General features: G+C 53.4%; 1 protein-coding gene across 4 annotated transcripts in view; it reads left to right on the top strand.

Annotated features, from left to right (window-relative positions):
* SAE1 (SUMO1 activating enzyme subunit 1) overlaps window positions 1-16,761 on the top strand; it is a 25,334-nt gene extending 8,573 nt beyond the window's left edge. For all 4 annotated transcript variants that reach the window (XM_083455760.1, XM_083455759.1, XM_083455762.1 and 1 more), the window contains 8 exons: window positions 1,286-1,397; window positions 8,438-8,611; window positions 9,191-9,333; window positions 9,602-9,701; window positions 11,999-12,104; window positions 15,104-15,248; window positions 16,170-16,239; window positions 16,491-16,761. In XM_083455760.1, the coding sequence (XP_083311886.1) occupies window positions 1,317-1,397; window positions 8,438-8,611; window positions 9,191-9,333; window positions 9,602-9,701; window positions 11,999-12,104; window positions 15,104-15,248; window positions 16,170-16,239; window positions 16,491-16,583 (912 nt within the window). In that variant the 5' untranslated portion in view covers window positions 1,286-1,316 and the 3' untranslated portion in view covers window positions 16,584-16,761. The remainder of the gene's footprint in view (window positions 1-1,285; window positions 1,398-8,437; window positions 8,612-9,190; window positions 9,334-9,601; window positions 9,702-11,998; window positions 12,105-15,103; window positions 15,249-16,169; window positions 16,240-16,490) is intronic.

Genomic DNA, 16,761 nt, shown 5'->3' with positions numbered 1-16,761 from the left:
CTGTTCCAGTCCTCCATTCCTCTCCCTTCCATCCTCTGCTGATCGTTGCTCTCCCCACCCCCCACCCCCCAGGTCCTGTGGATTCTTCAGTCTGACATTTCTCTTATCTCTTTTCCTTCCTCATTCTGCGCACCTTCTTCACTCTGATCTCTTGCAATCGCTCAGGCAATAATCACTGCGCAATATCAACAATCAATGGGGTTTTTGTAATCGCTGATAATTAAGATAAGCTTTTTGCTTTTGTTCTTCAGCCTGTTAATTAATGTCTCTCATTACGCCAGCAGCCAATTTGTGTCCTGGGCAAGAGGCAGCTGGATCGCCTCAGTTGTAATTAGTTCCCGCGTCAAAAATAGAAGGGAGGTTCTGCTGAGCTGTTGCCTTAAGACAGGGGCCAGCAAACGTTTTCAGCAGGGGGCCGGTCCACTGTCCCTCAAACCTTGTGGGGGCCAGACTATATGGGGGGGGGATGAACTAATTCCTATGCCCCACAAATAACCCAGAGGTGCATTTTCAATAAACAATAAACACATTCTACTCATGTAAAAACACTCTGATTCCTGGACTATCTGCAGGCCGGATTGAGAAGGCGATTGGGCCGGATCCGGCCCCCAGGCTTTAGTTTGCCTACCCATGCCTTAAGAGCTACCCTGAAGGGCCCGATGGCAGTTCTTCTCACCCAGACGCTCCTCATCCGAAAAGAGCAACTTGTCTCCATGTGAGGAGTGGCTCCTTCAGAGCAACTGCCAGTGAGGTTTGTCCTTTTTAATCTCTCTCTTTTCAAAGGGGGAGTGTGATACCAGGATTCTCCCTGGCTATCATAAATCACTGCATAATCATCTCTAGAGGTTGGCATTTGGGAAAATTCAAGAGGGGAGGAGATAGGAGTGAGGGGCAACCCCCTTTATTCCAATAAGCAAGGTGACCACTTGGAGGATTTTAGGCATAGATTTGAGTGGCCACTTAATATCCCCAGCAGCAAAGACAGGAGAGAAAAGCTGCAATAAAAACAAGGAATAGCAGGGATAAAATTTGCCATTGGAACCCCCAGGGTAATCTAGCTCTTTTCAGAGCTTTGAAGATCAAAACCCGTCAGGTTAATTTGATCATTTGGCAAAAGGATGCCGTCCGCTGGCCTTGGATTAACCCTCTCATATCCATCCTGGGCCACTTCCTTTGGACCAGGATCGTGTGCCTGGGGGGGGGGGGCTGAACTGCATCCTTGCTGCTTCCTGGAGGCCCTGCTATGGGCATCAGGACACTGATGGCTTCCTCTTGTGTTCTGCAGCCTGCGGGCGTCTCGGGTGCTGCTGGTGGGCATGAAAGGCTTGGGGGCAGAAGTGGCCAAGAACCTCATCCTGGCAGGAGTCAAAGCCCTGACGATGCTCGACCATCAGCAGGTGAGTCTTGGCCAAGGGGCCGAGAGCGGGTCCGGGGGGGGGGCCTCCTCCCTCGGGCTCCCTGTCGCCGCCCTGTGTGTCCCCTGATCCTGGAATGGGAAATAAGATATATGTGAGCTTGCCCCTTTGTACTCAAAAGCACGTGTGCGTAAAATAATTTATTTCATGAAATTTAAACACTGCTTAAGCGGTTGACAGAAAAGATAATAAAATTAACCCTACAAAAAATTGCAGCGATAATTTAAAACACACAAAAAGTTTAAAACAACGATAGATTGAAACAAATTAAAACTCACTTCAACTTTCCAAAGATCTGGGTAGGTTTGTCTAACCAATTATGTTTTTGGCAGAGGCCGAAAAGAATACAGTGAGGGTTTGATGTCAGGAGGCATGGGGCCGCCTCACTAGATGATTGAGTTCTTCTTACAAACGCAGAACAAGTATTATGTGGCACCTGTAGGAGTGCCAGTTCTTTCAGTTGAGGCAGTTGAGTGTGCCCACGGGGGCAAGGTGATCTCACAAATAAGTGGGCCCAAGTCCTTAAGGGCTTCATATACTGGTTGTTACTCCTTTAACTCAGTCTGCTAGCAAATGGGCAGCCAGTGCAGATCTCTGAGCACTGAGGTGTTTTGTGCCTGCAAGGCCTCGCTCTTGTCAGCAGTCGTGCTGCAGCATTCTGCACCAACTGCGGCCTCCAGATCAAGCGCAGAGGAAGCCCCACAGAGAGTGCATATGTGGCGGGGAGAGGGTGGTACGTCACAAGCCAGGAGGCGGAGACTTTCTCAGGAAAGGAATGTCCTGGCTTGGGACAGAAAAGCCAATGCAATTCTGGGCTGCATCAATAGGAGTATAGCATCTAGATCAAGGGAAGTAATAGTGCCACTGTATTCTGCTCTGGTCAGACCTCACCTGGAGTACTGTGTCCAGTTCTGGGCACCACAGTTCAAGAAGGACACTGACAAACTGGAACGTGTCCAGAGGAGGGCAACCAAAATGGTCAAAGGCCTGGAAACGCTGCCTTATGAGGAACGGCTAAGGGAGCTGGGCATGTTTAGCCTGGAGAAGAGGAGGTTAAGGGGTGATATGATAGCCATGTTCAAATATAGAAAAGGATGTCACATAGAGGAGGGAGAAAGGTTGTTTTCTGCTGCTCCAGAGAAGCGGACACGGAGCAATGGATCCCAACTACAAGAAAGAAGATTCCACCTAAACATTAGGAAGAACTTCCTGACAGTAAGAGCTGTTTGACAGTGGGATTTGCTGCCAAGGAGTGTGGTGGAGTCTCCTTCTTTGGAGGTCTTTAAGCAGAGGCTTGACAACCATATGTCAGGAGTGCTCTGATGGTGTTTCCTGCTTGGCAGGGGGTTGGACTCGATGGCCCTTGTGGTCTCTTCCAACTCTATGATTCTATGGGACCCCTGAGGTCACCGTCCCTCAGACCCTGTGGGAGCTGGACTATATTTTGAAAAAGGAAAAAAAGAACGAATTCCTATGCCCCACAAATAACCCAGAGGTGCATTAAAGAACACGTTCTACTGATGTAAAAACACCAGGCAGGCCCCACAAATAACCCAGTGATGCATTTTATATAAAAGGACACATTCTACTCATGTAAAAACACGCTGATTCCAGGACCGCCTGTGGGCTGGATTGAGAAGGTGATTGGGCCGCATCCAGCCCCCGGGCCTCAAGTCTCCTACCCCTAGTCTAGTAGCACCTTAGAGACCAACTACGTTTGTTCTGGGTATAAGCTTTCGTGGGCATGCACACTTCTTCAGATACACTGAAAGAGAAGTCACCAGACCCTTATATATACAGTGGTACCTCGGGTTACATACGCTTCAGGTTACAGACTCCGCTAACCCAGAAATAGTACCTCGGGTTAAGAACTTTGCTTCAGGATGAGAACAGAAATCGTGCAGTGGCGGTGCGGCAGCAGCGGGAGGCCCCATTAGCTAAAGTGGTGCTTCAGGTTAAGAACAGTTTCAGGTTAAGTACGGACCTCCGGAACGAATTAAGTACTTAACCCGAGGTACCACTGTAGTGGGAGGGTGGGGTGTGGTTTTTCTCAGGAGGGTAGTGGGAGATGGGGGATTGACTCAATGGGTATGGTCAACCTGTTAATGACTGTAATTAGTCCTACAGGAAAAAGCAAGGGATAGTATGCAGATGACCAAAAATAGCTTTAGCACGTGTAATGAGACAAGAATCCAATATCTCTATTAAGACCAGGTCTCTCCATAGCTTTCAGTTTAGTAATAAGTTGTAATTCAGCGACTTCTCTTTCAAGTCTGTTTCTGAAATTCTTTTGTAATAAGGCAGCTGCTTTGAGATCTTGTATTGAATGTGCTGGGAGACTGAAGTGCTCTCCTACTGGCTTCTCTGCCTGTGAGGTGGGTCAGGCCTTGTGAGTGAGGGCCCAAGGTTGCCCAGCGAGCTTCATGGCCAGATGAGGGTTCGAACCCTCTCTCCCAGGTCCTAGTCTGACACTAACCACTCTGCCACCCTGCCTCTCAGCCTTCAGGGCTCCTGTGGCGTTTCTGCTGTGGCATTCCCCGCCCAGTCTCTTCCTGGTGGCACCAGCCACAACTTTTCCTGGTGCGTGTTTTCTGCCAATGAAGGGCTGCAGCCGACATTAGTTCTACTGAGGGTGCTAGTCCTTCTTGGAGTAGAGCCATTGAAATCATTGGCTGTAGCTTGAGAACTTTAATTTAAGTGGGTCTTCTTCTCTTGAGGATGACTAACACAGAATACAACACAAATCAGTCTAGAAATACACTTTCCCCAGATGAGAGATGCTTGTAATCAGGTGTAAATCAAGTATTGAAAAAATCTGGAGGTTCAAAGACTTTAGAAATCAGCAGCAACAACAAAATAGGCATGAGCGAGATAGCATTTGGAGGGGGAGATATTTTGATTAGATAAGTACAGTAGACCCCCAATTTAACTTGTGATTTACTTATGCGATTGCACCTTGTGTGGGAGGCAGGAAAACAAATAAGAAAGGGAGAGTGAAGGTGGGTGGGTGCGAGGCAGGTAGAAGGGGCTCTCAGCCTTCCTGGAGCCCCATAAGTAGCGCCAGAGGGTTTTAGAAGCTCTTTCTGTGCTGGGTTTTCCTGCTGCACAAAGAGTTTCTTAGGCCTCCGCCTAGTTCGCTGGGCTCTGGGAAGGTCACATGACGCCCCTGGAAGGCTGTGAGGGGCTGCTGCAGTATCTTGAGGTGCCTTTGCAAGATGTTGGGGGGCCCTGTGACATCTTGCAGGAGCCTCCCACCGTTTCCAGAGTCCAGTAAGGTAAGGATGGACCTGTGGCCGGGCCGCTCTGGGGGTCTTCCTGACTTTGCATGATTTCGCCTTTGCACACAAACCCCTGGCATGTAGCCCCTTTGCAGTGTTTTTTTCTGTGGATACGCAGGGGTACACAAACCCCTAAACATTTTGTGAATCTTTGTACTTTTGTCCATTCACCGTATTTATTTTTTGTGATTTGAACTATAAAATGGTGATTTTCTTGAGTCAAAATGAGAGTACCCCTAAACATTTTTTTTTGGCGGGGGGGAGCACTGCCTCTGTGTAAGTTTCGGGTGTGGAAAGCAGGCTTAACTTTCCGAACTACACAGCAGCACTTGCGACTTTGGGCCACAAGGTGGAGCTCCTTCACTCTGAAATGAGGATGCAAACCGGCCTCTTGGCCAGAAGATGAGCAAGAATTTGCAGAGAAGGAAGTGTGCGAGGATCCGGGTGGGGAGAGCCAGTACATAGCCAGCACATATAGTCCCCCTCAGAGAAAACAGCAAAGAGAGAGCCTGCTTTTCCCTTTCTTGAGCAGTCCTCAAGCTCTTCTAACTCCTCAGTCGCTCCTGTGGTTCTGACGGCTGCATGAGTTCTCAGCAGCTGGAAGTTTCCCCATTCTGTGTTTGCACACAAAAAACTGAGCCTGTTGACTTCCTGCGCAGCATTGAACTGCGAGAGAGAAGCTCTGCCAGGGAACAATGCGCCAGCTCTCCATTTGCCATGGCTTCAACTGAGTGCCCCCCCCTCATGCTCTTAAATCAGTCGCTAAGGACAGATCGAGTGGCAGCAGCTGGGAGACCAGGCACGTGCTTTGCCAGAGTGTGCAGCTGGATTGGACGGGGCTTTATCTGGGTCTCGGCTCCACCTGGATGTGGCAGAACTGAATTCAACTCCCTCCCCCATTCCTCTTTTGTGCTACATAAGCTCTTGATATAGAAGGTACCTACCAGGAGCTCTTTGGTACAGAGGCAATAAGTATTCATGGAGGAGAAGGCAGTTGATGGCTGCTAGCCAGGATGTGTGCGCTCTGCCTCCACGGTTGGAGGCAGAAATTCTTTTGGATACCGTAGTAACTACTGACCAGTGACTCATTTTTCCTTCCTGGGTAAGGTTCTCAAGCGGGTGATCACGGAGCACATCCAGGCGCTCTTGGAGGAAACTGATTTTCGAGATCCATTTTGATAGGGTTTAGGCCTGCTTTTAGCACAGAAACTGCTTTGGTCGCCCTGTATGCTGACTTCTGTCGGGAGAGAGACAGGGGAAATGGTTCCTTGTTAATTCTCCTTGACTTCACAGTGGCTTTCAGTGCCATCAACCGTGGTATCCTTCTGTACCCTCTCACTGGATCATTACCTTGTCATGGTGAGTGGCCTTGCATGTTCCCGTGATCCTTGTGAGTGAAGCCGTCTGAAGTCTCATAACTCCCAGTAGGGTCGCCCCAGGTGGTCACTTTACTCTATGCTTGTGAAACACAGACCACTTGTAAATGCCATCTCCAACTACTTGAAAGATTCCATCAACAGGGTCTCAGAAATTTTGTACATATCACTTGGGAAGGCAGGCGAACTAATGCCAGTGTACTGGAAGAAGCAAAATCACCAGTGTTGAAGCAATGATTCTTCAACATCAATTTCGTTGGACTGGTCATGTTGTTCGGATGCCTGATTATCATCTTCCAAAGCAACTACAGTGGTGCCTCGCAAGATGAAAAGAATCCGTTCCGCGAGTCTTTTCGTCTTGCGGTTTTTTCGTCTTGCGAAGCAAGCCCATTAGCGGATTAGCGCTATTAGCGCTATTGACATTTTAAGGGCTAAAAATGGCTTTTTAAGGCTTAAGGGATTAGCGGTTTTGCTGCTAAAATGCTTTTAGCAGCTTAGCGCTTCAGGAAAAGGGGTTTTGGAGCGGGGGGAAAACTCAAAATTTTTCGTCAATTTTCGTCTTGCGAAGCAAGCCCATAGGGAAATTTGTCTTGCGAAGCGCCTCTGCAAACGGAAAACCCTTTCGTCTTGCGGGTTTTCCGTCTTGCGAGGCATTTGTCTTGCGGGGCACCACTGTACTCTATTCCAGACTTAAAAATCGAATGCACAATGCTGGTGGTCAACAAAAGAGGTTTTAGGATTTTCTCAAGGTAAATCTTAAAAAATGTAGTATAAACAATTGGGAAACACTGGCCTGCGAGCACTCCAGTTGGAGAACAGCCTTGACCAAAGGTGTCCTGGGCTTTGAAGACACTCGAACTCAGGACGCAAGGGAGAAACATGCGAAGAGGAAGCCACGCTTGGCAAATCCACACCATGAGCAACTCCCCCCCCCCCCCCCCGGAAACCTATGTCCCCACTGTGGAAGGACGTGTGGATCCAGAATTGGCCTCCACAGTCACTTACGGACTAATTGTTAAACCCGTGTTTATGGAAGACAATCTTGCTCGTCTATGAGGGATCACCAAAGAAGAAAGAATCCTTCTGGATGGCTGTCCAAGTTCAGGGTGGCTGCACCTACTTGCGGTGGTTCCAATCCTGCTTCGATGGTTGTTTCCAGAGGGTGCTGCTGGGGGAGTGTTCTTTGGCCCGATGGAGCCTTCAATGTGGGGTTCCTCAGGGTTTGATTTTATCCCCTGTGCTGTTTAACATGAAACCTCTGAGTGGGATTATCCAGAGCAGGCTTCCTCAGCCTTGGCCCTCCAGATGTTTTTGGCCTACAACTCTCATGATCCCTAGCTAGCAGGACCAGTGGTCAGGGATGATGGGAACTGTAGTCTCAAAACATCTGGAGGGCCTGATCCAGAGGTTTGGCGTTGTCAGCAATATGCTGATGACTCGTAGCTCTACTTCTCTTTACATCAGTGTCTTCCCTCGGTAATGGACTGGCTCGCTTGGCACCTTCATAATACACCTTCCTTCAACCAGGCCTTGGGCTGATTAACATCCGATACCCTTTTACATGTGTTGGGGGAGGGGGTTGTTAGCTTGTTTTGGTTCTTGTTTTTGTTCCGTATTTTGCGTTTGTTTAGCTTGCATTTTCATGTAAACGAACCACCCTGAGATGGGAGAGCAATAGACAAATTTGATAAATAAGTGACAGAACCCAGGACTGCAGCAAGGGAGCCCCACTTTTAAACCCTCACTCAGCCACGAAGGGGCAGCCTGGGCTCAATTGCTGTGCCTTAGCTTTGTCTGCTTTACTGTGTTGTTGTTGTTAGGATAAAATGGGGACGGGAACCTTTTAGGCATCCTTGAACCTAAAGAAGTGAATGAAATGAGCTTGGAACAGGAGGCCCTGTGGTTACTACTACTATTATTATTTATTAACTTTATAGACCACCCTTCATTGAGAGACCACAGAGCAGCTTAAACCATAAAACTCCAGTTGCTTAATATAATAATAGCAAAGGGCAGCAATACCCCCTTGTCTTCTTCCCCTTCTTCCCTCCTGTGGTTTTTTAGCTTGCATTTTCATGCAAATGAACCACGCTGAGATCTTTCTTCCCTCCCGTGGTTCTGCTTTCCAGAGATAAATTGCTAGAAGTACCTAGTAGAAGTTCCTACCTCACAGGGTTGTTGTAGGAGGGGAAGAACCATGTACGCCACTTTGAGCTCCTTGGAGGAAGAGGTGGGACGTAGATGCAGTAAATAAATGAAACCTTTTGCTGTGTGGCTTCAGGTGAGGTTCCTTTGTCCTGGTGCTGCTGTTTCTCTCAGGAGGCCTGGGATTTTGCCCAGCTCTGATGACTTCCTTCTCCCCTCCCAGGTGTCGCCGGAAGATACGCAAGCTCAGTTCCTGATCCCTGGGGGGTCCCTGGGCAAGAACAGGGCGGAAGCCTCGCTGGAGCGGGCTCAGGACCTCAACCCCATGGTGGACGTGAAAGCGGACCCTGGGAACGTCGAGCAGAAGCCCGAAGAGTTCTTCACCCGCTTTGACGTGGTGGGTTCTGGCGGAAGAAGCCAGCGAGGGGAGGCAGTCTGAGTGAGTGGCTGGTGCTGATGGCACACTTTGGGCCACCATCTTCACAGTGCCTCTGCTCCCAGATTGCCCTCTCTGGTGCTGTCAGAGGGGATCTTAAAGCAGAGGAGATGACAATGAAGCCCTTTCTGTCCTAGACTTCCTAGAAAGTCTCTGTCCCACGGGCCGCTTGGCAGCCTGGGCTAGATGGGAGGTCAGGAGGGTGGCGACATGAGAACGAGGCCTTTTCTGCAGTGGCTCCCCACCTGTGGAATGCTGTCCCCAGGGAGGTTTGCCTGGCACCTCCATTATACACCTCTAGGCACTAGGCGAAAACTTCCCTCTTCAACCAGGTCTTGGGCTGATGAAATCTGCGGCCTTTTAAACTGTGTCTGTACAGAGCGGCTATTGGGGTTTTTTATATTATGTTATGCATTTTGTGTTTTTATGTCGTAAGCTGCCCTGTGATCATTGAACGAAGAGCAGCATACAAATTGAACAAACAATTCGAATAATATGCTCAGGCAGCTGATCTCTGGCCCCGGGGCTCTCGCCTTCCAGGTCTGCGTGACGTGCTGCTCCCAGGAAGTCCTGGTGAAGATCGACCAAATATGCCACAAGAACGGCGTCAAGTTCTTTGCGGGAGACGTCTTTGGCTACCACGGCTACATGTTTGCCAACCTGGGCGAGCACCAATTTGTGGAGTGAGTCTGCCTGGGAGCTGGGAAGGGGGCTGGGAAATGCCCGGGGGGGGGGGGGTGTTGCAGCCCTGTCAGGCGCTGCTTGGGGAAAGCTCTCTGGAGTTTGGCCACTGGAGGGAGCCCCAGAGCCATCCTGTGCCCACAGTCCAGGTTCCTCTCTAGCTCTGTGCCGACTCCTAACCAGTTGAAACTCAGGCCGCTGGGGAGCAGGGGTCCTCCACTGGCTGGAGGGGAGGGGGCCGCAGTGTTAATTTGCTTCCGTGCCTTGCAGAGAGAAGACGAAGGTTGCCAAAGCCGGCCAGGGAGTGGAGGATGGACCGGACGCAAAGAAAGCCAAGCTGGACTTCACAGAGACCACGCTGGTGAAGAAGGTGGGTGCTGGGAGAGCTCTCTGGCCATTTGGAATAGAGGCAGGAGCGGATCTGTGCCTTGCTCCCCCCCCCCCAACTCCGCATAGTGCAATGGCCACATAGCTGCATTCCTGGTCTTCATCCCCAAAACTCCTCTGAGCTGAGTCTGCCTTTTCTCCTCCTCTTCCCTCTCCCTCAGGCAGGTCTGCCGTTGCCCCAGGGCAGCCCTCTCAGTCTGTCAGGTGCTTCTCATTCTTTGCTTGGGCTCCAGACAAGCTCACCGTCCCGGCCTTCCCCTTCCCCCAAGAGCCGGGTGGGGACCACGTGGCCTTTCAGGAATAGAATTCCCCTTGTTTCTGACCATCGGAGTCTCAGCCTCACAGCTGTCCTATCCCTGAGTTAAAAGAGATGAGAAGGAATAGTTCAGGGGGGTGAATGAGCCTCATGTGAAAACCCCATCTAGCCCTGGCATTGGGCAGATCATGGCCTCTGCCTCAGATGAATGCCTCTGTGCAAAACGATAAAGGCAAGGATGTTGTGTCCTGTTGCTCACTATACGGACAAAAGCAAGGTCCTTCTGGGTCCTAAGTGCATTGTAAGGACTGATCCTTGCAGGAAGCTCTGCGCTTCAGCTGGGCTGGGCAGACTCTGACTGGAGCAGAGAAGGCCCATTGAGTCAACTTGCCTCTGCCCTATATAGCTACGTTTCTAGGGTTCATATCCTGGAAGCATTTTGGGATTCTTCCTTAAGGAGGGGCAGGAAGGCCCACAGAAGTGGTGGGCTGCATGAGAGGGGTGGGGCCGTGGGGGTGGTGGGTGCACATGGTTGTCTGGGGTCCTTCAGGAGAAAGGATGGGTTATTAATTGTAACAAATAAAGAACTGGTGGTTCATTGATAGTTGTCTGTTAGCAAACACTGTCAGTGCCTGGGCCATTCATAATCTAAGCCATCTCCAGTCCGTGCCCATGGATTTCTGGAGCCTCTTCCTACAACTGAAGAGGCAGAAACCAGGTTTCTGGCCAGTTCTATGTCTTTTAAGTACATAAACCTGCCAGTTCTGAGCTTGCATGGCAAGCTGCTAGGTATGAGCTACTGGTCTAAGCTGCACCATGGCTTAGTGAAGCTCCCAACAGAGGAGATCACAGCTGCTTTGCTTTTCCCCATGGGCTGGGACCAAGGTTTGTGAAGGACAGCCAAGCCCTGAGCCTGGGTTCTGATAGCATAGCTAAGCCAAACCCCGGCTGGAGAGGGCAAAGCAGCTGCCATCTCCTCTCCTCAAACCAAGCCTCCGTGTGGGCTGCCAGATGGGCAGCCTCCTAATGGTTCTCACCTGGTTATACCACCGCAGGTATTGGAGGGTGGAGGCCAGAGTGTCAGGCACGGCTCAGAGCTCCAAGAGCTGCTTCTTGCCTCTTGCACCCACTTCGCAGGTCATGGTCTCCAGAGATCAGTCTGGGATGCTCTCTTGCAGAGCTCTGCTCCCCGTCCCTGGCAGCTTTGTGCAACCGAGCTGCTCCTGGCGGTTTCTGTGTGCATCCTAGCAGCCCCACAGCCCCTTCCTCACATAGTGCCAGTGAAGTTCTCTCTCTTGATTCAAAGAGACAAAACAGCTCAGGAGGCCAGGCCTCCTGGTAGATCTCCTCCCGGTAGATCTTGCCCCAGTGAGGCAAGTTCAAGGACTGGAGACCCCTGCCTTCCCCCAGGGGAGTCCCTTCTTCTTGCCTGCCTTTGCTCTGCCTTCTTCATGCTTCTTTGGCTTCTAGGAGACCAGCGGGGAGGGGAGCTGGTCACAGCAGGAGGGAGAGACCCCCTGGCTTCTCCAGCAACCTGCCTCTGATCCTGGTCTGCTCTCTGCCACAGCCTCTCCCTGCTCACCAAACCCTGTTGCCTCTTCAGCTTGTGACCCTCCTCCTCCCCGTCTGCCCCCTCTTCTCCCTCTGACCAGGCATCATTGTCCCCCCACCACGCCCTGGGCTCTGAGCCTCCCGCTGCTACTCAGCATCCATGGCAGGGACCTTGCAGGGCTTCCTGGGGTGGCAAGGGGTCCAGCCCGCTTTCCGTGCCCAAATGCCTCAACCTCCCTCCCTTTGCTGTGGGGGAGGCGGGCAGTTCAGAAGGAGCAACTGTGAAAAAGGAGAACAGAAAGGCAGCACCTGCTCTTTTTATGCTGAAACAGTGGCTGTGCCACCGAAAGTGGCCATAATGGGAGGAAGAGGGAATGTGGCTGCCGTGAGCTGCCGGAAGGGGCATCCCTTGGTGGCTAAGCCAGGCAGCGGCACACGTGACCCTGGTGGGGCTCTCTGTCCTCTCCCCCCAGTGCGTGAATTTCTGCCTCCTGAAAGAGGCCTTGACTGTCGACTGGAGCGGCGAGAAGGCCAAGGCTGCCCTGAAGCGCACGGCCCCAGATTACTTCCTTCTTCAAGGTGAGATGCCCCCTTTGGAGGCCAGCGGGAGCGTTTATGGGGGGGGAGAGTGAGCAGGAGGGCAGTTGGTGTTGCAGCTGGTCACCTGACTGCTCTTAGGACCACATGACTCCTGGTCCCCAGCAGACAATGAGGCTGTGTCCCGCTTGCCAGCACGTGAGCCCCTTGCGCTCCCAAGGAGAGTCCCACCCGTGTGCAGCCGAGGTGGGGGGCAGAGGGGCTTGGGGGGCTGTCTCTGGAACAGGCCCGGCATTCATCCCTGGGACAAATCTGCTTGGTGGCACAAGGACCCAGCTCTCTTCAGCGGGGCCTGCGGGGGGTGGGCGGCCGTGGGCTCCACCTGGTTCCCTGCCAGGGCAAGGCTGCCGGGCTCCAAGCAGCAGGCACTCTGCCCCTTGCCACCGTCCAAGGAGGAGGAAGTGGGAGCCCTCTTTCCAGCCAGTGGGGCTTCATGTGTGTCCTTATTGATCAGCCTTGCTCTGGGTAAGAGGCCTAGTTCTTGGGGCAGCATCTCTGGATTGCACAAATCAAAGAGCTGCTTTGTGTCTTGGTCTCGCTCCAGTCCATGTCGCTTCTGAAGCTCATTTTTCTCCTTTGCCCTCACGGTTTCCCCCTCCCCATCCCCAACGGGGGGAGCTTTAAGGCCTTTGTGTGGGCCTGGTGTGCGCAGGCAGCCCCTGTTGGGCCTTCGCAAAGGGGAGAGTGCTGAGACAGTCCCAGGGCAGCGGGAGGGAGGGGTTGTCAAGAACGCCACCAGGAGAGGAAGGTCCTCAGGGGAGATTTCCCCCTAGCTTCTCCTCTGCTTCCTTGGCTTTTCTAAAACACAGTGCCTTCCCTTCCCTCCTATCAGCTTGGATTCCTGCATGGCAGGGGGTTGGACTAGATGACCCTTAGGGTCCCTTTCAACTCTCCTATTCTGCCATTGCTGCTGCTGCTATTCTACTAATGATTGGCATCAGTGCAATGAGATTCTTGCATCTTGGGGTTTAGCTACACAAAGTGGAGGAATTCTGAATTAATCGGTGTTTGAGGGGGGTCTGGGAGGAGGAGGAGGAGGCAGCAATGGCATGTTTGGACAGGGAACTACGTGGGCTGTTGCTACCAGTTTCATTGGGCTGGCAAGGGCCTCCTGGGCTCAGAGCATGAGGGAGGGGGCATCAGGAGGTGGGCCATTTCCTTGGAGGGCCAGTTGGTGACCATGCCAGCTTCTTGTCTGTGTGTATATATAATAATTGAGGATTGTGAGAACTTAGGATAACAGCAGCGGGGTTAGCCCGTCCCCTCTTCCTGCCACCCTGGAGTTCTGTTTCTGGGGTGCCAGTGAGGCTTTGCTATAATAGAATTGTAGGATTTTACAGCTGGCAGGGGACCTCGAGGGCCATCTAGTCCAACCCCCTGCAATGAAGTAGTCTCATCTCAAGCACGCTGACAGGTGGTCATCCCAACTCTGCTTTAAAACCTGCAAGAAAGGAGAGTCCACCACCTCCCAAGGGAGTTCATTCCACTGACAAACAGCTCTTACTGTCAGAGAGTTCTTTCTGATGTTCAGCTGGAATGTCCTTTCTGGTCATTTGACTCCATCCGTTCAGGTCCTCCCTTCCAGAGCAGCAGCAGAAAACAAGCTTGCTCCCTCTTCCATGTGACAGCCCTCTAGATACTTGAAGATGGCTCTCATATCTCCATCTCAGTCTCTTACAAGGCTAAACATATCCAACACCCTCAACCGTTCCTCATCTTGGTTTCCTGACCCTTGATCATCTTGGTCACCCTCCTCTGCACGTGTTCCAGCTTGTCAGTATCCTTAAATTGTGGCACCCAGAACTGGACACAGTATTCCAGGCGTGGTCTGACTAAGGCAGAGTAGAGTGGAACTATTACTTGATCTGGACACTAGACTTCCGTTGACGCAGCCTAGAATAACATTCGCTTTTTTTGCTGCTGCCTCACACCGTGGACTCACGTTCAGCTTGTGTTTCGCCAGGACCCCAGATCCTTTCCACATGTCCTGCTAGTCAGCCAGGTGTCCCCCATCCTATATCGGCGCATCTGGTTCTTCCTGCCTAAGTGCAGAACCTGACATTTGTCCCTATTGAGATTCCTTCTGCTGCTTTGGGCCCAGCTCTCCAATCCCGATTCAGTCTTCTGCGACATCTGCTGCCCCTTGGCCCCTGTGGCTCTGGCTTGGCTGGCCTATCCTTGCTGGGCGATCTCACTTCTCTTCCAGCAGGGCAAGAAAGGAATTGGGCGGGCCAAGCAGGCTGTGTTTGCTGCTGGGCGGGGCTTTGCCTGAGGCCAGGTCTGACCTTGTGCAGCCGCCAGCCAAATTTGGCAGGTGGGTGGGGCTGTGACTTTGCAAAGAGCCCTTTGGAACAGGAGAGAGCAGCATTGCAGCAGGAAGGCTTCCCTCCCCCAACACACACGCACATCAGCTGATCCTGCCGGGATCCTGTGCACCAGAGGGATCCCTAAAGGAACGGAAGAGGATTGCTGTCCCTTCCCATCATCGGTGGGAGAAGCAGCCCTGCTTAGCTGTGGGCTCTGGCCCACCTGCAACCGAGCGCTGAGCAGATTGCGCTTGCTTTGCCTTGGCCGAACCCATGCGCAGCCTCTGCAGACTGGAGAGGGTCTGTGCAAAGGCCCTTCCTTCCGGGGGGTGTAAAGGGGGCCTCCAGAGAGCAGCCCTGCGGAGGAGGAAGAGGCTGCCTGCTGGCCCTTGGAGGAGCTGCCTTGGCCTTCGGGAGCAAGTAGGCTGGGCCCTTGGCGCAAACGGGACCGTCTGCATGCTCTTTGCCCCCCACGTACCCGTCTGGCTGGAGGTGGCTGCCCCTGGGCTTCATGAGACGGGGTCTCATTGCCCACCCAAGCCAAGGGAGACTTTGGTCATTTGTATGTGAACCTGCCCGCAACAGCAGACACGGTGTCTGGGTTGGGGGTGTTTGGGAAGCCCTGCCGGCCGCGACGGGTTGTGATGCTGTTTCTGCTGCCGCCGCCTCTTGCAGTGCTCCTGAGATTCCGGACCCTCAAGGGCCGGGACCCTTCCCTGCAGAGCTGCTCAGAGGACGCCGAGGTGCTCCTGCAGATGCGCGCTGATGTGCTAGCCTCTCTCGGGGTCGCGGCTGACCTGCTCCCAGATGACTTTGCCAGGTGGGTGGCGGCCCCTTGAGCCTGCTCCACGGAGGAGGGGCTGCCTGGGGGCCACGACCCCTGAGGACGGACCCCCACCGCTAGACTTTGCTGCTGCCTTGTCGTCAGCGCTCCCCTGGGTCTGCCCTGTGTCCCCCATGGCCCATCCGAGGCGTGGAACCTTGAATGTCCGGGCTGCACTGCCCCACGTCCAGCGTTTGGGGAAGGGCGGTGGCTCAACCCTGGCAGGACCACACTGGTCTCCTCCTTCTCTGGGAGGGCTGACCGGACCCTCTGAAGGCTCATGTGGGTCTGCAGGGCCAGAGCAGGGACCGGTCTGTGCTGCCTTCAGCTGCCGGGCTCTTCTGAGCGCTGGCCATTCCGCTCCACGTGGCTGAGGGAGCGGCTGCCGTGCCTTTCTCTTGGGCGAGTTCAGGCCGTTAATCCTGAGAGGGCCTCAGTCGCTGGGCAATCCCGGATGCCGCAGTGCTGCACTGCTGCTTGTGGGGATGGAGGGGGCAGCTCTGTGACCTTGGGGGAGGCGGCGGCTGCTTTCCTCCTGGAGGGAGGGGGCAGCGGAAGGCCCTCTTGTGCCCCTCAGGCCAGGCGAGGCTTCTGAGCCCCCCACCACATTGGCATGTCTCTGCCTGCGACCCACCAGGGGTTACGGAGAATGTTGGGAGAGGAAGAATGTGGGGGCCGGGCGGCGGCTGGGGACTATGTTTAGCAAGGCTGTCTGGAGCATGGGAGGGGGGCAGCCTGCCCAGCCCCCTCAGGACTGTGTGGAATGCCCACGGACAACACCAGGCCGGGATTGGGTTGCCCGGACTACACTGGTCTGTGGCTGCCCTCTACCGAAAACGCTCCCCTTGGCATGTTGCTTCTGTGCGGGCTCTGCAAAGAGATGTTTCCACAAGCCCCCCCCCCCTTTCTCTCTCTCAGCTCCTGCTGCTCCGAAGTGGCTCCCGTCTGCGCTGTGGTCGGAGGAGTGCTGGGTCAGGAGGTGGTCAAGGTGAGGCCCGTGGCCCTGGATTCCCCACAGGGCAGCGGGGGGAGCGGCTCTTGCTTGCGGCCCCACCCACAAGCAGCACAGCTGCAGGCCATATCTGGTGTCTCTTCCCCCTGCCCCACAACTGTGAACATTCCTGGGAGAAGAGTGGGGAGGATCCTGCCTGGGCCCTGGCAGCATGGGTCTTCCGGGCCCCCTCTGATCCCACCCAGCTCTGCCTCTTGGCTCACGCTGCCTTCCCCCCTCTTCTCCAGGCCCTCTCTCAGCGGGATGCTCCCCTCAACAACTTCTTCTTCTTTGACGGCATGAGGGGCAACGGGATGGTGGAGTGCCTGGCCCCCAGCTGAGCCTGGGCCGCAACCCCGGAGCCCTTGGTAGTCCTGGACCAGCTGCCCCCAGCCCCATGGGGCTCTTCCCTCTGTGACACCTCTGGCCTTGGGGGGGGGGGCTGTTGCTGATGCCCCCCTTCCTGCATTGCCATGGAGGGGGGGGGGTGTGTTACTCAATAAACTTTTTTTAGTACCA

This window comes from Podarcis tiliguerta (assembly GCF_965153285.1).
Source record: "Podarcis tiliguerta genome assembly, chromosome: 8".
NCBI lineage: Eukaryota > Metazoa > Chordata > Lepidosauria > Squamata > Lacertidae > Podarcis > Podarcis tiliguerta.
The sequence above is the reverse complement of the archived record's forward strand: the minus strand, read 5'-3'. Positions and strand labels throughout refer to the sequence as shown.